Source organism: Strongylocentrotus purpuratus, unplaced genomic scaffold (genome assembly GCF_000002235.5).
Source record: "Strongylocentrotus purpuratus isolate Spur 01 unplaced genomic scaffold, Spur_5.0 spur5_scaffold_3, whole genome shotgun sequence".
Lineage (NCBI taxonomy): Eukaryota > Metazoa > Echinodermata > Echinoidea > Camarodonta > Strongylocentrotidae > Strongylocentrotus > Strongylocentrotus purpuratus.
In genome coordinates, this window is record NW_022145609.1 from 34,663,722 (window position 1) to 34,690,949 (window position 27,228).

The 27,228-nt window shown below is 38.7% G+C and overlaps 1 protein-coding gene across 3 annotated transcripts in view; it reads left to right on the top strand.

Annotated features, from left to right (window-relative positions):
- Positions 1-27,228, top strand: part of LOC764902 (putative ferric-chelate reductase 1) — an 81,887-nt gene that overhangs the window by 34,863 nt on the left and 19,796 nt on the right. For 2 of the 3 annotated variants that reach the window (XM_030996125.1, XM_001201510.4), the window contains exons 5-12: positions 590-743; positions 2,396-2,512; positions 8,359-8,474; positions 11,058-11,162; positions 16,244-16,347; positions 18,611-18,669; positions 19,770-19,925; positions 22,778-22,848. In XM_030996125.1, the coding sequence (XP_030851985.1) occupies positions 590-743; positions 2,396-2,512; positions 8,359-8,474; positions 11,058-11,162; positions 16,244-16,347; positions 18,611-18,669; positions 19,770-19,925; positions 22,778-22,848 (882 nt within the window). Of the gene's footprint in view, positions 1-589; positions 744-2,395; positions 2,513-8,358; positions 8,475-11,057; positions 11,163-16,243; positions 16,348-18,610; positions 18,670-19,769; positions 19,926-22,777; positions 22,849-26,370; positions 26,419-27,228 lie in introns of all 3 variants that reach the window. The other variant, XM_003724772.3, reaches the window with a different exon arrangement.

Below are 27,228 nucleotides of genomic sequence, written 5' to 3' on the forward strand. Positions count from 1 at the left end.
GATCCCTTTAATTAACCCCTATCCTGTGTATTTACAAACAAAAGATTTTAGTTATCAGAATCGGTTTCATATCCCCTTTTGAATGGTTTGAAATGCCATCACATTTATGTACACTAAACTCATTATAATTTGAGAAATAATAGCTTTGCAATTATGTTCATTCTTTATGGGATGTCGTCTGCTTGGGCAGTATTGGTCCATTATGTGACGTCATTAAAACATCGTTATTTTTCTGGTAAATCTCTCGTATATCCCGGATGCTTTGGAGGTGGTTGTATTTGTATTTTTTATAAATCACCCGATATGTAGTTGACCTAAAACTTGTACGATGGCCATCTGGCCATCATTTACGGGAATGGCTAAAATCATGACTCCAATTTCGACCAATCAGATGGCTGGATTTCTAAAGTGAGGTATATACTAGGAATTACTAATCATACTCCTAAATCAATTGAACACAGACTTTTTTTATTGAAGACAGTCGGAGTGGGTGGGGGGGGGGGGGAATTAGTGGACCACTTCTTACTTTAATTCAAATTGTTGAATTATTTTTCCACAGGCTAACTAAGTATTTTGCTATTATCTACAGAAAGGAGTGTCTGGTCAAGAGGTCAGCGTGATGGAAGGCATGATCCGTTGTCAGTTCAACCGTAATATGTCATTGGATGATGGAGATGATGAGTTCTTTGATATCAATAATATCAGCTACTTCCTCATTCTATCAGCGGGTACCGCAGCCGGAGGTAATCTATATTTGTGAAATGGTTCTTTTCACCCATGGGGGGGGGGGGGGGGGAAGAATTCTGCCAGGGTGCTCCAACATTTGCTCCAGTGACAATTGCACTCGGGTTTATTTTGTCAAAGATATAGGATTAGGGTTGTAATGAGAGGTTTGTGTATCAAGTTTTATTATGTTTAATTAAGGAATTGGTGAGTGTAGGATATTGACCACAGAGCAATAGTCGCCGGAGCATGTGTAAGTATAATCCTTCATCAGACATGGACTAGTGTTGTGTATCCTCGATCTTTTACAATACAGTTTACTTTCCCTAACTTCAACACTGGACCTAACATTGTGCTACATATAACTCGAACCATAAGCTCACCCAAAGCCCAATAGCAACCTCAGCTCTCACCCACTTATGCAAGCTGAAAATATATATCAGTGTGAATCCTATGGTAAACAATAGATAATAAATACCAATTAAAAATTCCCCTGAAAAGATCAAAACTGGTAATTGCCTTCATGCGCAATTATATAGAAAATTAAGAGTTTTAGCAACGCATTTAGAAAATTATGCGTACAAAATAGTCTGATTTTCAGACCCTTGGTCATACATTTTGTGCTGCGTAAAGATTCAATCAGCTTAATTTGGGCCATTACAAGAGGTGGCTTATTGATGGGTACAAATGCTCATGTACCCTTTACAGCCCATTTTATGTATGTTATTACTGAAGAAAAAAGAGAGAAAAAAAGAAGTCAGTCAGTCACTCAATAGTGTCTGACAGTGAAGTCTAGAAATTAAACAGGTTTCCTTGCATAATTTGAATACTAGGACATGGCTAACATTTAAATTTCACTTATAGGACAACGTGACATATTCATAATTCCTGCAAAGTTCTACTTTGATTGTCATCACAGCATCTTTCTGACTCCACAGTGTCCACGCTGTAAACCTATCGTTAGGGACTTTTAGATTCACACAAAGACAATGGGGATTGCACTGTCTTGAATGGACGTCACACGTATCAGTCCACGCAAATCTAAAAGTCCCTATTCATAGCATCAGCTCCTACTCCGTGCAATTCTCTACCCTTAAAGTAAGCACCTGAAGAATCAAAAGTGTTTTGAATGGATGCAAAATTCATGTCATTGCGAAGGGGAAGCATTACTGATCAAATATAACAATGTCCCTCTTCAAAATATGTTTAATCATAACAGTAATCATCTCTCAAAAATGTTAATTTTGAGATCCAGATTTTGAGACACAGCTAGCCACAAAATTGCACTTTTATGCCTTTCCATGATATCTATATGACTTTTCAGCAAAATTATTCGTGTTTTTTTAAATCTTTCCATCCATATATAATTTGTTGATTATTATCAGTTGTTGTGAATTTTTTTCGGGTGACTACTTTAACAGTTAGAAATACATTGCTTATGATAATCTATTTTGTAATGTAAAGCACAGAGAGAATTAATTTGTACTTATTATGCGCTATGAAAATTTCACATTATTATTGTATTTTGCATTTTAGTTTTAGCATCTCCATTTTTTTTACATATTTATCTGTAATCATCGTCATTGTAACTGTCATGTAATTCCTGTACTGCCACATTGAATTGCCCTTTAGGTAGCCACAAAATGTTAAAGAATTCAATTTTGTCATGCAGGGACAGGTCAAGGACACGATGTCGGGGCAAACAGAGGTTTATCTGCATCAGTCGACCTCTCTCAGACCTTTTCAGTAGGAGCAGGAGAATCGATGGCCTACCTAATGAAATTACATGGTAGGTTTACATGTACAAGTTTATTTGAGATAAGCTTGTACCCCGTCATAGCTGTACCTGTTAGAATCCCTACTATATGTTCTGTGTGTATATTAAAGTTGAAGGAAAGGAAACTAATTGTTAAAATGTTTCAAATTGTTTTAAGTTAGAAGTCCCGAATTGGTATCAGAGTATAGCTGGAGCTAGTAGTAGTAGCTGTCTGTCGCGAAGCGACAATGACCGCCTTCATTTTCACTTTACAGCTGTTCTCCATACAGCTCGCTGGCCTGCAGCAGTTGTCCAAGTCTTGAGTTCAATTTGCCTCCGCTTAAGGTTCCGCTTGATCGTGTCCTTGTACCGAAGCTGTGGACGACCAATCCCTCTTTCGCCAGCGGGTAGTTGCGAGAATAGTACTTGCTTTGGTAACCTCTCAGAGGGCATCCTGATGACATGGCCTGTCCATCGTAGGTTGTTCCTGATGAGCAGGTCCTCCATAGAAGGAAAGTTTGCTCGCTCTAGTACCTCTTTGTTGGTCACCTTGTCCTTCCAACTGATTCTCATGATTGCTCGGAGGTGTCTCATCATGAACGCGTGAAGTTTCTTTACTTGACTTTGTAGAGAGTCCAGCTTTCCGCACCGTATAAGAGAGTGGATAGGACTATAGCCCTGTAGATTTTGCACTTCACTCTTGTTGAGACATGATGATTGTTCCATAGCCTGGTTCGCAGTCTTCCAAAGGCACTGCTGGCCTTTGACATTCTTTTCACCAGCTCAGAGTCGATGCGTCCGTCTTTGCATATAGTGCTGCCGAGGTAAGTGAAGTCATCTACCTGGTTTAGGGCTGTTCCATCCACTAGGATCTGCTCCTCCTGTCGGTGGTCTGTACCTGGTTGGAATAGTACTTCAGTCTTTTTGATGTTTATTTGTAGACCAAACTTCTTTGATGCTGATGAAAATAAATCTATAACATGTTGCATCTGCTCTGGCGTATGAGCAACAAGAGCACTGTCATCTGCAAAGAGGAGTTCCCTCACGAGAATCTGTGTAGACTTCGTCTTAGCTTCGAAGTGTGCGACATTAAATAGGTCAGCGTCTTGACGTGATTGTATGTATACGCCCTCCTCAAAGTCCGCAAAGGCCTCCTCCAGCATCGCCGAGAGGAAGATGGAGAACAGCGTAGGGGCCAACACACATCCTTGTTTTACACCGTTACTTACGGGGAAGCTATCGGATGTTTTGCCTGCTTCCTTGACTTTAGCCATCATACCCGTATGTAGGGACTCTATCATTCCGGTGAACTTCTCGAGACATCCATACTTTCGGAGAAGTTGCCAAAGACCTGTTCTACCAACAGTATCAAAGGCTTTAGTGAAATCGACAAAAACCACATAAAGAGATCGGTTTTGCTCGATGCACTTCTCCTGTAGTTGTCTGAGGCAGAAGATCATGTCTACAGTGCTCCGGTTGTTTCTGAATCCGCATTGCGTCTCCGGCAGTGTATCTGGTGTTATGTGGGTATTCAATCTATTGAAGAGGATCCTTGCAAAAACTTTCCCTGCTATTGACAATAACGATATTCCTCTGTAGTTTCCACATTGAGTTCTATCTCCTTTTTTGAAGATGTTGACAATATTAGCATCCTTCCATTCCTGAGGTACGGAGCCTTCTGCCCATGCTTGTTGTATCAGCATTAGTAAACTGTTGGTTAGTGTGGCTCCTCCATGCTTCCATATCTCGCTTGGTATCCCATCCACTCCGGGGGCCTTGCCATCACCATCCCAAGGAAGCAATTGCCAGGTTTAGCTCTTTTCGTGTTGGAATATCATTGAGTGCAGTAACTACAGGTCGCTGGTTGATCCTATCACGTGCTGCAGGCTCGATATTTCCTGGCTGGTTGAGTAGTGTCTCAAAATGCTGCAACCATCGTTCAAGCACTCTTTTGTTGTCTGAAAAGGTTGTGTTACCGTCCAGGGACTTGAGATGAACTGTACTCCTTGTCTGTGGGCCCCAGACTTCCTTCAGTCCAGTGTAGAAGGACTTCATGTCATTATTGTCTGCGGAGCGCTGCAGGTCCTCTGCCTTTTTCTCCCACCAGTTGGTTTTCATTTTCCGTGTGTACCTCTGCAAGTGTCTACAGGCTTCCTTGTACGCGGTGGTGGTGGACCTGGTGCTTCTAGTCTGTAAAATACGTTGGTGTGTTTCATCCCTTTTCTTCATGAGTATCAGAAGCTCGGAGTCTTCTGGGTCAAACCAGTCCTGGTGTTTTCGCTCTGGTTTACAGAGGGTGTTGCTCGCTGTCTCATATACTACTTTGCTGAGTGATGCCCAGGTCTGATCAACTGTCATTCCCTCTTGCACTCCCCAGTTCGTCAGAGCTTTCTCCATATCTTGCTCTAGATTTAGCCGTTGTGTGTTGACGTGTAGCCGGTCTGTGTTCAGCTTTGCAAGTTTAGTAGCTCCTTGCTTCCTACGCTTTGAACGTAAAGCAAATGCAATCTTTGATCTTAGTAGCTGGTGATCCGTCAAGCAGTTAGCTCCACGCATAGTTCTTGTGCTGTGGAACATCCATTCTGTCTCGTTGTCTTGTTATGATGTAATCAATCAGGTGCCAATGCTTAGAGCGAGGGTGCATCCAGGTGGTTTTGTGTTCTTCCCTCTGCTTGAACACGGTGTTTGTCAGTAGGAGTTCGAACTCAGAGCACAGCGCTAGAAGTAGCTCACCATTGGAGTTGCATTTACTGATTCCGTGCCTGCCTAACACTGACTGCCATTTCTCATAGTCTCGTCCTACCCGGGCATTGAAGTCTCCCATCAATATCAGCTTGTCAGTCCGGGGGGTGTCTCGCAACGTTCGCCTAAGCTGATTGTAGAAGTTCTCCTTTGTTTCATCCGGACTCGTCATGGTTGGTGCGTATACACTGATGAGAGTAGCATTTCCATTCTTCGTCAGTGGTACCGTCATTGTCATAATTCTATCATTCACCGCTTTAGGCATTTCTGTGAGCTTCGCTAAGATCTCTTTTCTGATGGCGAATCCCACTCCAGCCTCTCGTCGTACGCCGTCTGGCTTGCCACTCCAGAAGAATGTGTAGCCGATGTCATCGAGCCTTCCTGACTCGGAGAAACATGTTTCACTCAGAGCAGCAATGTCAATTCTGTATTTCTCCAGCTCCATGGCTACAAGGGCAGTCCTTCTCTCTGGCCTGCCAGTTCCTTCTCGATCGAGGAGTGTCCTGACATTCCACTGTCCAAACATCATTGTAGTTATTCCGCTGGTGTCGTCTTTTTGTTGTCGCTGTTTGCTTCCTAGTATACTTGGCACTGTCGACGGAAGTCCTGATCTAACAGCGCGGTCCTTGTTAACCCGGAAGACGACCGAACCGGTATGAAGTTTCATACTGTTGCGCATAATGAAGGCTGCTTGCAAAGGTGAATAAGTACCGGTAGCTCTTGCAAGTTACTAATGATACTCTCTCGGGGAACTGGTGGCAGTTTCACACCGGCGAGGACAAGCCAGGACGGGTGTGAACCACTAGACCCTGCAGTGACTGGTCGAAGGATGTCGGGAGTTCCGTATCGTCAATCGCCCTTACTGCTGTCACGGTGGCATGGTTTTCTGTTAGGGTTTGCTCCCTTAGCCTTAATTAGATTCTAAAGAGAACCTGAACCACAAGGCAGTGGTTACAACCAAGCATGGCAAAAACAATTAACATTTAATAAAATAATGAGGCGATTACAATTACTCTTATGATAAAAGTACTAATTGAACCAACCAAATATTTCTTTTAAGTAATTTATTGATTATGTCTATTCAGTGCTGTGATAAAAACACTGATTACAGTAGAGAACAAAGATTTTTTCTCGAAATAAGTGCAAGAATATTAAGGAGATTAGGGCAGATCGGATATACCTTATGATATCAAATTAATTTGAATAATAAATTGAGTAACTGATTTTAATATAGATCTATTATGAATCAATTGATTTGGTTGATCCAGTTCGATGGCACAAACACGACACTACTAGACAGAAATCCTAACAAAAATTACAAAGCTTGGTCTTGTTGCTCTGTTCGCCAGCAGTTTGAGGATATGGAATCCCGCGGCACATTACTCACAAGAGCTCTAACAATCCAAGCTTAAACAAAAACCTATTATAAGTAATTTTTTGCCTGTACCACCCACCTGATCAATTTACGAACAATTACCAAGAAAAACAACAAAAATCGAAACAACAACATTCCCATTCAAGAAATTAAAGGATATGTGCACTTGGCTGAAGTCTCCTATTATGACGTCACACTCAGCTGAGATGAAAAGTGTGCGCTATACTGTAGTTGTGCGTATGTTGATACTGCGTTAAACAGGTGCTTCTCCGCGTCAGATCAGTCAAAACAAATATCCAGGAATACGCAAAGAAAAACGAATTTGAAAACTCAAATCCTATAAAAAGTGAAAAAATTTCAAATGTTTTTCTATAAAATTAGGTCCATCGATGATATAAAATTCCAGATTTTCTCGAGATCGCCTTCCCAGTGCTGTTATCCACAGTCCGATATAAATTTTAGTTCTCTTCGTGCGCCCTAACCCGAGTTACGCTTGAAATTTTGGGAGCCCACAGAAAACACGTCCTCCCCTCCCAAAATGACATATGTGGAGCTAGGGTCCCTGAATCAAGTAGTCTAGCCAGTTTAGATAAAATAATTCCTGCTTAGGTTGATTTTGATGTTCAATACTCAATAGTGCAGCAGTGAATTTACAACGAAGTCTGACACTTACCTGGGCCAGAGGGTGGGGTACATGCATCTGTGGAAAACTTCTCAATAAAATTGGTTGTTAGATCGGGATGGTTTGCATCACCATACAGACAAAAGCACACCGAATTTCCAGGATGTAGCCAACATTAAGTTGTTAAAACATCAATATAAAAAATGTATTACTTCTCTCTCTATCCTTACCTATTTTCCAATATTTCAATATTGATGTTGTGTAGGATTGTCATGATCTATTTGATAGATCAGTAAACTGTGGATCTTATGGTTTGTGGTTTGAGTCCCAACATCAGCACTAATGGCATGATATTAATCTGCATTTGCCACTCTCCACCCACTTCCTACCATAATCTAGTAGGAAGTTATTCCTTGAATGCTTTCAGCTGGGCTACATAAAGCCAGGGTCCCTGGGATGGATATGAGTGCAACATAAATATACAGGTACAGGGTGTACTTCTTCTTCTTCTTCTCCTCCTCCTCCTCCTCCTCCTCCTCCTCCTCCGTCTTCTTCTTTTTTTACAATTCAACATATAGAAATAACCATTCTATTTCTAATTCTGCAGTGCGTCTTGTTACATGCACAAAGAAACATGAATCAATAACTCCGGTCTTAAGAGATCTACATTGGTTACCCATCAAGTATTGTATCTAGTTTGAAGTACTTCTATTAACCTACCAATGTTTACATCAACTAGCTCCTGTTTATCTTACCAAGTTACTTACTCCATATAAACCAGATAGAATGCTACGTTCCAGTTCCAAGTCTCTGCTTTGTGCTCCACAAACCATGACAAAGTCATACAGGGAAAGGTCTTTTTCATATGCAGCACCTTTTTTGTGGAACAAGTTGCCTAAACAACTGAAAAGTATATAGCCTTTAAAACCTTTATCAATTCTCTGAAGACATATCTCTTCACCGCTTCATAAATAATCAGAATCATGAACACAGTGCATAGTTTTGTCTTTTTCTTAAAGTGCATAGAGACATGAAATTTTGCCTATGTGTTACCAGTATGCACTTTGTAAAAATGTTTAATTATTATTATTATTATTCAAGCAATCTAAATTTCAATATTTATTTCCAATTTTCTCCTAGGCTGCCTGATGATCATAGCTTGGATAGGTCTAGCTAGTGTAGGTCTCACCATGGCACGATTCTTCAAACCAATGTGGCCTGACTCCAAACTCTGTGATGTTAAAATTTGGTTTGCTGTAAGTCAAACTCTAAAGAGAAATTTTTAACGTCAGTTTATAAGAATATCATTGCAGGAATCTCCTTCCGAAAATGTTAAGGGAAATAGAGGGAAAGTTAGGACCAAACATTCTTAACACCTGTGTGTGTAGTCCCATATACCTGTTTATGTGTGCAGTGCATCTGATTTCAGATCGATTTTGTTAATTTCTATTTATTTGTATCTTTCCCAAACCTCAAAGTGTATCGATTCCTAAATACTATATACAGTGTAATCAACCTTTCCCAATTTCTTACGGACAGTTTCTTTCACATTATAATCACATGACCAGAACTCTACTTTATCTCGTTCATATATGATGAGGGTTAACTATGTAAAATCAAACACATCAGCAAAATAAACTGTTTTACTTTAATAAATGATTGGCAAGTAGGGATGTGGAGAAATGTAGCAGTGCCCAACAAAGGACATCAATATTATCTGTGTTTTTATTAGATCTAGTGCATTTGGTGTATGCCATTTTTATTTGCCACAACAATTTTTTCTAGATAGACGTTTACACAGTCATGTTTAAGCATGGTGTTACAAAGACAAGGGCCCCTTCTTATGAAGAGTTACGATTTGATCCAAATCAATTGTAAGTCCTCCAAATAGGCGCAAGTTTGCTTTATCCTCTCTCTCAGACCTGCCAACCAGTACGATTTAGTTGTATTTTGTACGATTTTTAGAAGCAAATACGATTTTCCTCGATAAAATACGATTTTTAAAAAAATTATTTATTCTGTCCTGTAAAGTATCCTACAAGCATCTCACATCACCAATTTGGGGATATTCATTGGTTCATCAAACACACCAGTCATGACAAAATCATGCATATTCAACCAATGATCCTTCAAAAAATTTCTTCCTGTATGTAGGAACTGTACGAGGCATTGATCCGCGTTAACGTCTGTTTTTATTTTTAAGAATACAACTTTTGGGATTAAAGAATACAGTTTTTGAACTCCAGAGCTAGGCAGGTCTGCTCTCTTATTTACATATCATATTTGCCGGCAATAAGGCAGCAGTATTTTTGGAAGAAAAAATATCATAAATCTGAGTGCGGCCTTTGCGCAACAACAACAAAATTCAGCAGTCAAAACAGCACGTCTATTTGAACATATGGGACTAATGCAAATGAGATTGGAATATACCTAATTGGTGGACAGTTGCCAATATCGATTATGAAGTATCAATAATTTATTACTGGTTCTTCTAACTGGATCGATTTACCAATTGAATCCCCATTGAATGCCCCCATTGAATCCCAATTCAATACCAATTGGCTTGACTATAGACAATGGTACAGTACATTTCTAGAATAACTCCACATAACTTACCTACAATTTATGTTGCATTGTTGCCATAAAGACAAAAATAAACTGCATAACTTATTTTTCTAATAAAATCTGCTGGTAGATCTAGATCTAGGTCCTTACCATTGCATCGCCAAAAAGTAAAAGAAGGGACAGACCGTTACTTACGGAGCTAGCTGCCGCACAACGCAACTGCGCAGGTCGTAGTCGCAATTCTGTATTACACTGCACATCGTGGTAGGGGTATATGTAGGATACCAAATCTGCGTGCGATACAGTACTAGCTTAAAAATTGATGAAGATCTGCTAAATTACGATAATTTTTTAGGTAAACTTCTTGTAAATTTATAAGAATATTGATGAATTTGGTATCAGTTTGTAGAAAAAATAGTGTTCTATGAGAAAATTACGATTATTTTGTTTGGTCCATTTTTGTTTTTTTGTTTTTTTCCTCTACGAAATGTCAAAGTTGGGGGTGCGGCCTTATCGCTGGCAAATACGATAGTTGCGATTGATATCAACTCTTGTTAAGACGGGGCTCAGGTTTCCAAATAATTTTGTTGTGGCCCAAATTTCCTCTTTTAATGATAATTTTATAATGTTGTTATAGATAAAATCCTGTTTTCCACTTTACTGCATGAAATTTATCACAACAAAAATTTTCAGCCCCTGCTCTACAATTTTGGCTCCAAAGACATCACCTCAAGGGGTGTTTCACAAAGACTAAGATCGACTTTAAGTTGGACTTAACTATGGCAGGCTGCTCATGCCACTATTTGCTCTCACCATTTACTGGCATATTTCTCTCAAGGGACGTACACATCATGGTCACAAATCTACAGAATTTACATTTGTTGATAATTCATTATTGAAGGAAAAAATATTATCTAAAGTTCATAATGGTGAGAGCAACCAGTGGCATGAATAGCATGCCATAGTTAAATCCAACTTAAAGTTGATCTTAGTCTTTGTGAAACACCCCCAGATCCATTAAAAAAATAAGGTATCCAAATATTTTTTTGGGCTATATAGTGGATTAGGTGAAAGGTTTCCCAGCCGTTGCCAGGGCAACAAAGGGTCAAAGAATTTTTCAGCCACTAGAAGGGGAGGGGGGGGGCAATTCTAATTTGCATAAGAATGGCAATTATGCAATAGATAGGTGAGTAAAAGCAAGATGAAGTAGATAAATATACATAAAATATAAACATAATTTGTTCTGTACATCACAATTGTTTTTTCTGTTACAGGTACATCGAGCATGTATGGTTTTAGCTTTGTTACTGTTCGTAATCGGTTTCATCGTAATATTTGTCCATGTGGGAGGATTCTTAGAGCTTGGCGATGGTACAGAGGTGAGTTTCCCTCCATGACTTTGTAATGATAACAGAGACTAGAGGAGGGTAATTAGGCTAATCCATGGTAATTTTTGTGGCTGTGGCACTTTTCATCAGTCTCTCAACATTAAATTTATGTATCTTTGGCAAGACATTCTTTTATATTGCCACTCTCCACCCAGAAGGAAATGGGTGCTTGTGAGGATTATCAAACACCAATGAGAATGCTTTTCCCTCTACCCTACATCTATGTACAGTGCATTGAAAAAAAAGTGTACCCAACTTTGGTAGCTTCTAATTAAAAGTTTAACTCTATAAGACCTTAAATCATATTTCATTGTAAAGAAGAACTATGCCATGCAGGGATGGATCCAGCCGGCTGCAGGGGAGGGGGCCCATGCCCCCCTTCTGGATCCGCCACTGATGCCATGTCAGTGTTCTCAAAAGCCTCTTGTACCAAGTTTTGGCTGAAGCAATGAATGTGGGTCAAAAGCCATTATATATGTGCTATCTCATTCCAAACTATTGCTCATTTGTTTACATTGACTCTTAGGCAGCTGTGAAAAGGTCAAAGAAATTCTTATGACAAGTAAATTTATGATATGTCTTCCTTATCATGATTACAATCTTGACTCCATTTTCATCCCTTGTTTAAGGTAACCTTCTTATTAAGTGATAGTTTATTTGGGATGTTATATCATTTATGAAAGTCTGCTGTAAATTTCTATGATATTTTTCATCAAATGTGTTCTTTCGTGCCTTTGGGTTGAGTATCCTTTGAGTTTTCATTTGGTATTTGAGATACCGGTAAACACTTTATGCTCCCAACGCGTGTGAAATGGCGCAGCACACAAGTGAGCAGGGAAAACTTAGATATCATGAGTCAAGTTATAAGGCTGTTCAAAATAATTAAAGGTTATCCTGTGGATCGAAACAAGGTTCTGTGAGAACCTTGAAGAATTACTCTCCCAAAAGCGTGAACGCTGTCCTGGAGAGGGCTGTGCTGTGTTGCGTGCTGTTGGTGATGTGCTGTTGGTGAAGTGATGGTAGTTGTTCTCCGTGCACTATATACAATGTGTAGGGTGCAGGTGGTGCAGGTGTGTCCCACGTTACAACATCTTCAGGGGCAGGGGCGGCGCCATAGTCTGTATGGCGGGTAATGCCGCTCCGCTAAAGCCAAGAATTGTATTTGCAGTGACAGCGTTGCTTGGGAGAGTGTTCCAGACACTGACTGCTCTGGGAAACATGCTGTACATGTAGCAGTTAACTCGGCAAAATGGTTGGGTGAATCTGAAGTTGTGGTTTTGATGTTGTGCTCGTTGCGGTCTGGTGATGCCTGTGGTAAGTCAGATGTCAGGAGGCAAGGAGATCTGGACAAGTTTTTGGTGTACTTTGAAGAGCATCTCGCATTGATTTAGCAAGCGGCGGTGTTGTAGCGTGTCCCAGCCAAGAGATGACAGCATGGTGGTGACACTAGATTCTCTTCTATAGTCATGGAGGACGAATCTAGCAGCTTGTCTCTGTATGCTCTCTATGAGTTTGATCTCCTTCTGGGTGTGTGGATTCCATGCACTTGAGGCATATTCCAACTGGGGTCCTACAAGCTGCTTGTATGCAATGTCCTTGACATTTCCCAAGGGCTCGACGTACAACTCCCAAGAGTTCTTGCAGCTTTCGCTTAGATCTTCTGTGCATGGGTGTTCCAGCTCAGATTGTTTGCCACTGTGACTCCGAGGTATTTATAGGAAGTAGCTTTTGGAACTGCTTTCCCATTGATGTTAAAGTCAAAGGTCCAGGGATGCCGCTTCAAAGAGATGCACATGTGGGCACATTTCTTCACATTGAATGACATATCCCAAAGGTCTGCCCATTTTGCCAGTGTGGAAAGATCCTGCTGTAAGGCTATGTGGTCATCTCTTGTGTGGATACTGCGGTACAAGACACAGTCATCAGCAAAGAGTCTTATTGATGATGATACGTCTTCACATATGTCATTGATGTACACAAGAAACAAGGCCGGACCAAGGACCGATCCCTGGGGGAACCCAGAGATGACATCCGTTGATTTCTATTTCCAAATTGTTTATTTTAAACTGTACTATTCATAGTTATAATACTAGAAATGCTAAACAATTTCACTTGCCATTGACTCGTACAGTACTAAACCAAAAAATTATTATTTTCCAAGGACCCTTTTTATGGAACACTCTTCCCCATTATATTCATAATTCTGTTAGTGTAAATGTTTTTAAACGTAGGTATAAGAAATTTCTTTTAGATAAACTGCAATAATCATTTAAATTCAAGACATATTTTATTTGATGTTGTATGTATGTTTGTTGTCTTGATTTGTGTATAGTATAATGTTTAGTAACGGATATATTTCATTTGTTTTTATTATAAAAAAAGGGTCAACCTTTATATAAGGATTATTTTTTTCCTTTCAGGTTGCAACCTATTCAGTTTATTTGTTGTCCAAATGTCAAATATGTTCTTAATGTGTATTTTATGTTATATAGCTGGTTGTTATTTGAAATGTTGTCTTTTTAACTGAATGAAATAAATTGAATTGAATTGAATTATGGCGATGAGGCTCCATTCATTGACACAGTTTGGGATCGGCCAGTCAGGAAGCCATGAATCCAGTTGATAGTTGATCCTTGGATTCTGTAGAACTTCAGCTTGTGAACTAGCTTTCGATGTGACACCTTGTCAAATGCCTTGCTGAAATCAAGGAAGATCGCGTCAGTTTGGTGCTGCTGGTTGATGTTGCTAGCCCAATCATTAACAGCTTCCACAAGCTGGGTTTGACAGGAACGTCCTTGCCGGAATCCGTGTTGATTGGGAGTGATGATGTCATTTTTTGCCAGAAACTTGGACATGTGGCTCAGAATGATGTGCTCAAGGATCTTGCAGCAGATGCATGTGAGGGACACAGGTCTGTAGTTAGATGGGCCATTTTTGTCTCCTGATTTGTAGATGCTTGCCACTCTAGCTCTCAGCCAATCCTTTGGTAGGACTCCATTATCGTACGACTGTTGGTAGAGGTGGGTAAGAAGAGGTGTGATCTCATCTGCATAATCCCTCAACATTCTGGCAAGTAGCTCATCAGGACCACTAGCTTCATTGATCTCGAGTCCATTTAGTTGTTTGTTAACACCTGGGCTGCTGATGAGAAGGTTCTCAATTGGCTCGTATGGTGAGTGGCCCTTGTCAGGTAGTACCGATGAGTAAAGACTGAAGAAAACTGAGTATTCAGGGCGTTTGCTTTATCTTCATTGGTTGAGTACATTTTACCTTCAACCTTGAGTGTTGGAATACCAGCAGATTCTCTCCTCTGGGCCTTGACGTATCTCCAGAATTTCTTAGGGTCAGACATAAGGCTATTCCCCACCACATCATTCAGATATTCGTTATGGGCTAGTTCTTTCATTCTCTGGACAGATTTTCTTTTCGTCTTGTACGTATCCCAGTCATGTGATGATCTTGTCTGAATTGCTTTCTTGTACAGCATATCCCTTTTGTCCATCTCCCTGGTGATCCTCTTGGTGATGTATGGATGGCTGACCTTGGACTTTGAATTCCGGTGAGGAATGTGGGTCATGATTGAGAGCATGGAATTCTTGAAAAAGAGCCAGTTCTCCTCTACTGTAAACTCATCTGGTTTTCTTTCCATGTACGATGCAGTCATTTGAGAACATCGTGCCTTTATGTCTTGATTGTTTGCTTTGTCATACTGGTAAATTATCCGAACAGGTTTCCTCTGTAGTTCAGGGACGCATATCAATGTCAAAAAGGACAATATGGTGATCACTAATCCCTGGTGTTGTTTGTGTATTGCGCACAATTGCTGGTATAGTTGTAAGGATGAGGTCCAGGACATTTCCAGAGGATGGTCTTGTAGGCTCCTTGCTCAATTGGGTGAGGCTGCATCCATTTACGAAGTTCAGGAAATGTGAATTAACAGCTTGCGTTCTAGGATTGGACGTGGTGAGATCATTCCAGTTGATGTCGGGAAGGAGGGTACCCTAGGTAGTTTCCTGTGCTTTTGCATGATGGCATTGATGCATGTCCAATTTTGCCTCACGACGGCAAGTCGATGCCACGATGCTCAAAATTTTGCAGGACTGTTTTGCGACGACCCCTGATTTGCCAAATTTTCTGTCGTGTCGGGGCACAAATGCGCCATGGGTTCGTTGTGACCAGGCCTTTAAGCCCAAAGTTGGCACAAGGCGATTTTGACAACACTTTTTAAAGACTGGTTGCTCATTCGCCTGTGGCAGAAATACTATGATTTTTTAAATAGGGTATTAGTGTATAGAAAATAAGTTACACTTCATCATGAAATCAATTTAAAAGTCATATTGATTTTGAATTTTTAATTAGGAGCTACCAAAGTTGGGAACACTGTTTGGTATACGCACTGTATATGAATAGTGCACAATGATAGGAATACTCCCTAAAGAGTGGAGATGGGGCACTCTTGTATGCAGGCTAGAAAGTGAGCATGGGTAATAATGATAACATTGTGAAGCACATTTAAGTATTCATGTAATACTTTATTATTATTACTATTATTATGTTCAACTTAATGATTGATAATCTGATTCTTGTAGAATCAGATGACATGTCAATATGACAGTAACAGGTAGTCATGATGTTCGTTACAAACTGAAAAAAGGGAATCCATCTGTGTCAGATAAACAAATTGCGCTGTAAAATCAGAAAATGTAGCAAAATGAAATATTTGCAACTAGTTAATTATGGCCATTTTTGCCTCAAAAAAAATCTGTTACAAATTGCAAAATTGTAGTTTAATTTGTTTTTAACTACGTGTGCTATTCTTGAATATTGGCAAAAACTTTTATGATCAAGAAATTATCTGATTTTAGGTAAAATAGATGTGTAAATAATAAAGAAGTCGATGGTAAAAAATGAGTTAGAAAAAACAGATTGGGGTTAGAAAGGTGAAGGGATAGGTGTAGCAAGAAGAGAATTCAGAAAATGAAAGAGGGGAAGAAGAAATGAAAAATAATTGAAACATGTAAAGGTATTTATAAGATTTTGATGTGACTGTGTCTTATTTGAACTCTACACAGAGCCGTCGACGCTTCTCCCATGCTGTACTAGGAGTGATTGTAACAGCTCTTGGTGTCATCAATCCTATCATGGCTATCTTTAGACCCCACCCTGGTACCCCCAAGTAAGTTCCTTTCTCTCTTGTTAGACCCAACCCTGGTACCCCCAAGTGAGTATCTTTCTCTCTCGTTAGACCCCACCCTTGTACCCCCAAGTGAGTACTTTTCTCTCTCGTTAGACCCCACCCTGGTACCCCTAAGTAATTACCTTTCTCTCTCGTTAGACCCCACCCTGGTACCCCCAAGTGAGTACCTTCTCTCTCGTTAGACCCCACCCTGGTACCCCCGAGTGAGTACCTTTCTCTCTTATTAGACACCACCCTGGTACCCCCAAGTAAGTTCCTCTCTCTCTCTCTCTCTAGACCCCCCCCCCTTCCCCCTGGTTCCCCCAAGTAAGTTCCTTTCTCTCTCGTTAGACCCCCCCCCCCCCCCCCACTCCGTGGTCGGAGGGACCACATTCGTGTTCCCAAAATCTCTGGTAAAGGGGTACATAATAATAATAATAAAAACGTTACTTATAAAGCGCTTACCACCGAAGTCTCTAAGCGCTATACACACAAAATAGACTGATATACAATTACATCTTATACAAAACTAAAAATGCAAATAAACCTACAAATAACAATACATATGGAATACACATCAAAGTGAACAGAGATAATTAATCATCGAACGCAATTTTGAATAAATGTGTCTTGAGACTAGTTTTGAATAGGTTAACGGTTTGACAGTTTTTTACATTTAAAGGTAATTTGTTCCAAAGTTCAGCAGAAGCTTTGCGAAAGGAGCGATTACCATAAGAGAGAGTTGACACAGAAGTAGATACGAGGTTTAATTGTGAAGATGTACTTTTCGCGCGACAAAGTCAGGCCCAAGAATTGTAAAAAAGGGCTTGTATTTGACTTTTCACCCAGAGATTTCTTTAAAAAGGGGGTTTTCTCTCTCTCTCTCTCTCTCTCTCTCTCTCTCTCTCTCTCTCTCTTTGGACTCCTGAGAAATTTAAGAAGGGGGTTATATAATATCTTCAATATCATAGATAGGGGGTCACATTGAGCAGTGGTCCGGATTGAGGGGGATCTCCAAGGAAGTGCTAAAGGGAGGGAACATGAATACATGTACCCTAAATAAGACTGAGTGGGGGGGCCGGGGTTAGACCCCACCTTGGTACCCCCAAGTAAGTTCCTTTCTCTCTCGTTAGACCCCCCCCCCCCCTTCTGGTACTCCCAAGTTAGTGCCTTTCTCTCTTGGTACCACCATATAAGTGCCTCTTCTTTCTTAAGACCCCACCCTGGTATTCCCACGAAAGTGTCTCTCTCTTTAAACCTACCTGGTACTCCCAAGTAAATACCTTTCTCTCTCGTTAAACCCCATCCTGGTACCCCCAGTAAGTTACTTTCTCTCGCTTTAGAACCTACCCTGGTACCCCAAAGTAAATGCCTCTCTTTTTAGATCCCTCACTGGTACTCCCATGTAAGTGCCTTTCTCTCTCGTTAGACCCCATCCTGGCACCCCCCCCCCCCTATTAAGAACATGCCTCTCTCTTAAGACCCCACCTTGGTACCCACAAATAAGTGCCTCTTCTTTATTAAGACCCCACCCTGTTACCCTTAAGAAAGTGTCTCTCTATTTAAACTCACCTGGTACCTCAAAGAAAAAGCCTCTCTCTTTAGACCCCACAATGGTATTCCCACGATAGTGCTAATTTCTCTTTAGACCCCACTTGGCGTCCCCATGAAAGTATCTCTCTCTTTCTTTAGATTCTAACCTGATACTTCCAAGTATGTTCCTCTCTCTTGAGACCTTTTCCAGGTACTCCCCAAAAATAGATTGTACCACCTATGCCTCACTGACAATCACTCTTCAGTCAATCTTTTCATTAGGTGAAGTCCTAAATTAAACACTGGACCCAACATTATACTTAACCTTAACACAATTGATTACAAGCCCCAGCCTTGCTATATCTTTGACAAATAACCTTGAAGGAAATGTCACTGGGGCTAATATTAGATATTTTCAAAAAGTGTAAAGTTTATTACGTGAAATGATCAGTACTCGTGTTTCCCCAAAAACAGTTTTACACCTGCTTGCTACATATATGTTTTAATATGCATCAAATCCAAATTTGATTAACAGCATTCCAATTTTATGATACCTAGATCATTTTCATATGAGAGTTCAAGTATAGGTGTCCCTATTTTTGGCCTGTTTACTGTAACCATTATGAAATGATATTGAAAAGTAGTTAGTTTATCAATTTCTGGTGTTGATAAAGGTTTTATGATATTTTTAAAAATTTGATTAAATGTTGTTTATGTTTTGTATATTTAGACGATCCATCTTCAACTGGGCTCACTGGGCTGTGGGAACCAGCGCATTGATCTTATCATGTAAGTATGGTGTTAGAAGATAGGAACTGTTCGAGGCTTGTTCCCATTATTCTTAGCGCAACTGCTTACCATGTATTACAATGAACAGTTGTTAGACATTGTATCTGTAAGAAGTGCACATAACTTTCAATTACGTCATGAGCAATTGTCAGGTGCCAATCCCCTCCAAGCCCAGGAACTTTTAATTTTTGACAATATTGTATTGACAAGTACCAGTTGGTCCCCTGGAATAACACACATTCTTTTCATTTGTTTCTGTCTATTTGTCAGTTATAACTATAGGTCCAGCTGTGGTGTATTGGCAGGTATTTAAACCAAATAGCCCCTGCAGTAACTTGCAATGTCTGTCATTCAACTCAGTTGTGACAATATTGGATTGGTAGGTACATGTATGTTAACCAAATAGCCCCTGCCGCCACTTGCAATGTCTGTCATTCAACTCAGTTGTGACAATATTGGATTGGTAGGTGCATGTATGTTAACCAAATAGCCCCTGCCATAACCTGCAATGTCTGTCATTCAACTCAGTTGTGACAATATTGGATTGGTAGGTACATGTATGTTAACCAAAAAGCCCCTGCCGTAACCTGCAATGTCTGTCATTCAACTCAGTTGTGACAATATTGGATTGGTAGATATTTCAACCAAATAGCCCCTGCAGTAACCTGCAATGTCTGTCATTCAACTCAGTGGTGACAATATTGGATTGGTAGGTACATGTATATTAACCAAATAGCCCCTGCCGTAACCTGCAATGTCTGTATCAACTCAGTTGTGACAATATTGGATTGGTAGATATTTCAACCAAATAGCCCCTGCAGTAACTTGCAATGTCTGTCATCCAACTCAGTTGTGACAATATTGGATTGGTAGGTATGTTAACAAATAGCCCCTGCCGTAACCTGCAATGCCTGTCATTCAACTCAGTTGTGACAATATTGGATTGGTAGATATTTCAACCAAATAGCCCCTGCAGTAACTTGCAATGTCTGTCATTCAAGTCAGTGGTGACAATATTGGATTGGTAGGTACATGTATTTTAACCAAATAGCCCCTGCAATAACCTGCAATGTCTTCCTTTGTCTTTATCCCTTTCCCAGTCGTGACTATAGGTCTAGCCCTGGTACCTATCGCAGAAATAAACATACTGCCTAACCTTCAGGGCTACACTTTCTGGGTTCTCATCGGGTTCTGTGTGTTCATGTTTGTCATGTGGGTTATCTTTGAAGTAGTCCGATGTTCGACAGACAGTGAAGGTAAGAACAGATGTGGTTTTAGTGGTGTGTGTGTGTGTGTAAGGGAGTCAGGGTGTAATTGATCTTTATTTTATTCATCATAAAAATATTGTACTAATCATATGAAATACTGGCCATATTGGCTTTTTGTTAATAAATTGCACTGATAAACAAATTTTAGAAGTCCATTAAAAAGACATTTTTCAAAATTTTTAGAAAATATGGGCAGTACAGAAATAGGTTGATAATTATTTATACAATCAGACAATGCATTCTTAAAAATAGGTATCGCTTTTGCTAGTTTTAACCCATCTGGGAAAATATCCATATTCATTGAAAAATTAAAATTATCACATACCGTATTTGCTGGCGTAAAGGCGGCAGTATTTTTGGAAGAGAAAATATAAAAAAATCGGGTGCGGCCTTTGCGGCGAAAGAGTAACAAACAAAAATCGCAAGTCAAAACCATGAAAAACAGCACAAATTTGTACATATGGGACAACAATGAATGGTAATGGACATTTCTAGAATAACACATGTCTTACCGACAATTATGTGTTATATTTTTTAAATGAAGGGCAAAGTTATGTCTATCTGGTAAATAAAATTCATAACTTACCAACCAAAATCTACTGGTAGATCTAGATTTAAGTTTTTGCCATGGCTAAAGCAACCTCAATCCTCTCAACTCGCGCGAGCAAAGCTATGGCGCAATACACAAGAGAAAGCTGCAAGAGAAAGCATCAGGGTCGGGATGGCCGAGCGGTCTAAGGCGGTGGTTCGGGTCGGAATCTACATTCGTACACGTGGGTTCGTATCCCGCCTCCGAAATTTTTTTGTTATGCCTCCGCCACAGAAGGTGGTGCCGGAGGCATCATGTTTTCGGGTTGTCCGTCCGTACGTCCGTCCCGTTTGACCGTTATCACAATATCTCAAGAACCATTTAAGATTTAAACTTAAGACTCGGGAATAGTATTTATCACCATAGGAAGACGATCTGATTAGATTTTGGAGTATGTAGGTCAAAGGTCACAGGTCACAGAGGTCAACTTATGAAATTCCTTGTATTGAGTTTGTTAGCGCGATATCTCAAGAACCATTTGAGATTTAAACTTCAAACTTAAGGATAGTATGTATCACCATTGGAAGACGATCTGATTAGATTTTGGAGCACGTATGTCAAAGGTCAAGGGTCACAGAGGTCAACTTATGAAATTCCATACATTGAGATTGTTATCATGATATCTCAAGAACCACTGGAGATTTAAACTTCAAACTTAGTGATAGTGTGTATCACTATAGGAAAACAATCTGATTACATTTTGGAGCACGTAGGTCAAAGGTCAAGGGTCATAGAGGTCAACTTATGAAATTCCATACATTGAGATTGTTATCATGATATCTCAAGAACCACTGGAGATGTAAAAACTTCAAACTTAAGGATAGTATGTATCACCATAGGAAGACGATCTGATTAGATTTTGGAGCACGTAGGTTAAAGGTCAAGGGTCACAGAGGTCAACTTATGAAATTCCATACATTGAGATTGTTATCATAATATCTCAAGAACCACTGGAGATTTAAACTTCAAACTTAATGATAGTGTGTATTACCATAGGAAGACAATCTGATTAGATTTTGGAGCACGTAGGTCAAAGGTCAAGGGTCACAGAGGTCAACTTATGAAATTCCATACATTGAGATCGTTATCGCGATATCTCAAGAACCACTGGAGAATTTTCACTTCAAACTTAATGATAGTATGTATCACCATATCATAATATCTCAAGAACCACTGGAGATTTAAACTTCAAACTTAATGATAGTGTGTATCACCATAGGAAGACAATCTGATTAGATTTTGGAGCACGTAGGTCAAAGGTCAAGGGTCACAGAGGTCAACTTATGAAATTCCATACATTGAGATTGGTATCATGATATCTCAAGAACCACTGGAGATTTAAACTTTAAACTTGTTTAAATTGCTCTATGGCGGAGGCATCATTTTCGACTGCGCGCAGTCAAAATTCCATCTAGTTTTTTTTTTTTTTTTTTTTCTAAAAAATGTCAAAATCAGGGATGCGGCTTATAATAATAATAATAATAATAATAATAGTTTGTCCTTATATAGCGCATATCAGGACCGCAGGCCCTCTCAGTGCGCTTTACAGATATATATTATTACCCTGGTCATCGGATTCATGCTTACCCGCACACAAGGTATGCACATTCTCCACTCCCTGGGGAGCATTCCAGCCAGTCGCCATTTTACAAGCTCCATTGCTAATCAAACCACATTAGCTTTCGCATCCTACCGGGTACCCATTTAACACCTGGGTGGAGAGTGGCAAATGTAGATCAATGTCTTGCCAAAGGACATGAGTGCCGCGGTGGGACTTGAACCGCGGACCTTGTGATCCACAGTCCTCTGACATATCCATTCGACCACGACACCCCATATGCGGCGCTGCGGCCTTATCGCCGGCAAATACGGTTTTACAGAAATCAGTTGTGCTAGTACAAAGTCACATGACATGATTTCATGTCAGCCCCTAAATGATGCTGTTCTCTATTCTCTTAATTTATTTATTTAGATAAAATCCTGAAACTTCAGAAATGCAAATGATACCAGTAACTAAACAGATCCTGTTAACACGCAATTGAATACATTAATATAAAAACAACACTACAACAAAATTAAGGAGGGGGTTTGTGTGTGTGTGGTGCAATCAGGGTCAGGATAGGGCAAGTGGTTTAAGGCTGGAAAAAAAAATTGCAGTGTTGTTCCATCCTAAAGTTTAATAAGTACAAGTATTCTTAATTCTACTAGTGGTCTTTTTTTTATCTTCTCTCTTTGTATATATTTCTAAAAGGTCGCACTAATGATATCCCTCTGAGTGACAAAAATGATACTGTGCAAGCAGCTGATGATACAGGCCCATCGGTAAGTCCACATATCTTTTGTATGCATATCAGGACAATCACCCCCAGAAAATTGCCAATAAGACGCTGGTAATTGTCCAATGGGTAATTGTCCTAGAACCATTTGAGTGTATTGTGTTTGTGAATGTCATGATTATTTCAGACCTATTATAGTATACTTTTACTGTAGCCATTTTCCTAATGTTATTAAAGTCAATGCATACATTAACATGTATGTGAATTGGCTTGATACAAATTATTTTGATTTGCTTACATTAGTTGTTGCTAGGTAGGACAAACATGGCTTGCCTTATCTTATGTAATATATGCAAGTTATATTCTGCATGTTGAGAAACAATTATGTGTAATACATGAAGGTGAATGAAATAATTTGTATCTAGTCATTTTACAAAGATATATGCATTAAATATGGTTTATATATACGAAAGTAGTCTATTTCTCCTGCGATAATTGCTATATAGTAGTAACAATGATGATATTGTTCAATTTATATAGTACACGAAAATTAGAAATTTATATTCAAATCCTTTTAGACGAATATCTGTGGGTCGACACATTTCATAATGATAAATATGTGTTATGCTAAGCTAGAGGGTGCTAGCAGTATAAAAAATTGCATAGCTCAGGAAAGCTTATAAAAGCTATGGAAAAAGTTTAAAAAGAGCTGTGGATAAAAAAATCAAAAGGAAAATGTGCTTCCACAAAAAAATGTAATTAAACACTGGTTCCTGACCCGTCATTATTCCTAGCCCAAATATCAAACTTGACGTGAAAACCTGTCACAAACCAAACCCTAACCGTGTATCTTTGAAGAAAAAGCTCAAAGCAAGTGTCACTACAGCAAAGATCAAATCACTTCATTTGAATAGCACCTGCAGATTCTTCCTCTCTCCTCTGTATACAGTGCGACCCAGAAAAAACGAAACCGAGAATTATTGATGTTTTATCATAACTTAATCACAATTATAATTAATAAATGACACATATTTGTAAAGCTTAGATCCTCCTCTTTCATTTGATGCAACTCATATGATGCATATTTCACGCATGAGTGATTAAAAGCAATTTGAAGGAAGGAAACCAAAAAGTCATTTGGCGGGCGGTATCTGAATTTCGAGGAAAAATTCATATTTCTAGAAAGTTCAGTTTCTGCCGTTCATATGACACCTCAATCAGGAAAAATGAGCAAGGAATAACAAAGTTCTGTTTGTTTAAATTGATGCTTGCATTTCCATAATTTGATTTTAAAATTTTGTTTTCACTGGTTGCCTGCCATAGCAACAAGAAGAATTGAGAAAAGACTTAACTCCGTTTTATTGACAATCAGCCATGCATGAAGTCTTTCGTCTATATCTATAGTCTATGTCTATAGCAAGAATTCTATTTGTACATTAACATCATCATCATTGTTATTATTAGTAGTAGAAGTAGTAGTTAGTATTTAAGATTGGTATCATTATTATTATTATTAATAGTAGTAGTAGTAGTAGCAGTAGTATTATACCAGTATGCAAATTCTTGCATAACAGACTTTGATAAACATTTTCTTTGTAGGGTTGTATATTTTCCAGCATAAGGAATGTTCTTAGGGACTGCTTTCTGTAGCTTCTTTCTTGTTAGTCTGCATTCTGTAATTGTGTTACATCCCATTCCTAGCATCAGTCCTGAATACTCATGTATACATGTGATGAATATGTTCTGAAGCTTCATGTTTCGATAGGCAATGGGAACATGTGAGATGTGAGAGGACAATTTTCTGATTAGCCTCTTTCTGTCATGCTTGGTTTCTTTTGTGCAATCAAATGATGTTAGATTTATGTAAATATCTTCACTCTCAGTTATCTACTTCCATCTATATGCCATCACATATTCAATAGCCAATGGGAATGCTTCTTTTGCTTTGAGTTGATTGTTTAGTGCTTAGCCCCTTCAGCTTGATGGGTTCTTTCATATGTTAATGTAGGTATGGTTGTTTTCTGAGTTCATAATCTGGATTCTGGATGGAGTTGAGCTTGATAATAATAGACTTTCCCATAGCCCCACTTTCCTGTGAGGCATGTTTTATGTAATCAGCAACTCAAAAGCGTGTTGTGTGTACCTGTCATTCGCTGTCAAATGTATCAGCAATATTTTATTCTATGTTCATTATCTATTCACTGAATAGGCTCTGTAAACATTGCTTGTTCGTGGAATTTCTTATAGTATCACTCTGTTTTGAGTTACTCAAATCCATTTGAATAAAGAGGAAATGAATAAGTGAATATCAAAATTATTCTTGAATTAAACTTGAAGTACATTTTTACAGTTGCAAATGTTATTGAATTATTTGTGAAGGAATGTATGGGGGAAAAAGAAAAAGAAAATCAAAAAATTTAGCTGGATGATTGGATGACTCAAAGAATGAGTGAGTGCATGATATGACTTGATGTAATGACTTGCCTTGTTTTATGAATCTTTGATCTGATCTGGATGCATGTTCAACAAAGGGTAATGTATAAAGAGTACTTTGGGAGAAACAGGTGTATTTACACATTCTTGAGGTTATGCTGTAGTGCACATGTATGGCAAAATTTCTTCATGTATTGTTTTATTGCAAGCGCAGTATTATTTGTATGTACATGTAGGATACATATACCAGTTATTTACATTTACAAGTTTATTCTGAGGTATTTTACTTGCAAGATCTGAATATAATGTGTTAAAATTTTCTTGTCAATGCCAGGCACCTAGTTTTAGTTTAAATTGCAAAATCTTTTTTGTTGTTGTCCTTTTACTATTGGTTATCTACAATTCCATATGTATTTTTTTGGGGTTTTTCCTTTCTTTTGGAAATGTCGTTTCATGTTTTGGTTTTTATTTAATTATTGTATTAAAGTGGGTTTTATCATTAGTTGCCTACATAAATATTTACATGATGTAGAACCAATATTTTTAATTTTTTATTCTTATATATATTATTTCTTTTATTTTGTTTTTAACATGGATAATTCGTTTCATTAAACTTACCAAGCGTATTTAATAATGTTACTTTCATATTTTTTATGTAAATTCATTAAATATTTCATCATTTACATGTAATGTGTGTACATTTACATAAATCCATTAATACCTAGAACTAACAACTAATACAAATCTTAATTTATTTTAGAAAGAATTCTGTAGTTAACTTTTAACTACATACCATTGTTGACCATCCACTTTTAACATTTTGTTAGTGATTATAAGGAAATGTAAAATTACATTTTTTCTCAAAATTTTGCATTAACCAAGTAAGAATATTGAAAGATTGACCTACTATGGTGTACTTATCATACAATATTTGATAACTTTTTGCTTTGTGTGGATGCCCAAGACTATCTATTTGTATCAAAATTCAAAGAAGCTGTAATGTACATGTACATGTATTTCATTTCCCACTGTGATTTAGATCTCATTTTCTCGCTTCCTGTATTTCATTACTTGTACCGGTAACCTGATCTGACCTGATCGTGCCATGGTCAATATATCTTTCTCTCTTGCTTAGGGGTATTATCCAAGGTCTTCTCATGAGACATGCCAGACAACAAATGAGGTGCAGTACAACCAAAAACAACCCTTCAAGAATATAAGAAATAATCATACCCCCATGTTTGCATTTTGTGCTTTTCTGTCTCTTCTTTCTTTTATACCCCTCTCCTCTCTCCCCCCCCCCCCCTCTCTCTCTCTCTCTCTCTCTCTCTCTCTCTTGCTTGTTTTCCATCTTGTTCCTCATGTTAGATAACATCTTAAGACTGTCTACTATATGAATTAGAAAGGGGGTCAAGTGGGAAAGATCTGTGTGGCACATACATAATAATAATAATAATATTTAATTTTGATATAGCGCTTGATACAAATGTCTCTAAGCGCTTTACAAATATACTATTACCCAGGTCATTAGATTGAGTGCTTGCCTGCACACAACGTGTGCACAATCTCCACTACCTGGGGAGCATTTATATATGCTAAGTCATGAACAATTCTTCCAGAAAATTTTATTTTGCAATAATGAATCAATAATATAAATACAGACAGACTATCTTTAAATTTAGGTATGAAAAACAAAAATGAGCTTTGCTTTTTTTTTTTTTTTGGGGGGGGGGCACAATGATTCCTACACATTTAATTACATGTATGTACATGCATACCCAAATAAGAAACAAAAGTTGTTGGAAGACAAACACACAGCCTTAACTAGACCCCCTTTTATCATAAAGTTTGGACATGCCACTTTTTCACTTTTTTTTATTGCTGATTTCATTTGATGTGCTGTAACTATTCCACATAGATTAAAATAATTTGAAGGTTTTTCCTTGTTTCATTTTACGTTGATAAAAGTTTTAATGCAAAGTGTCTGAGAGTG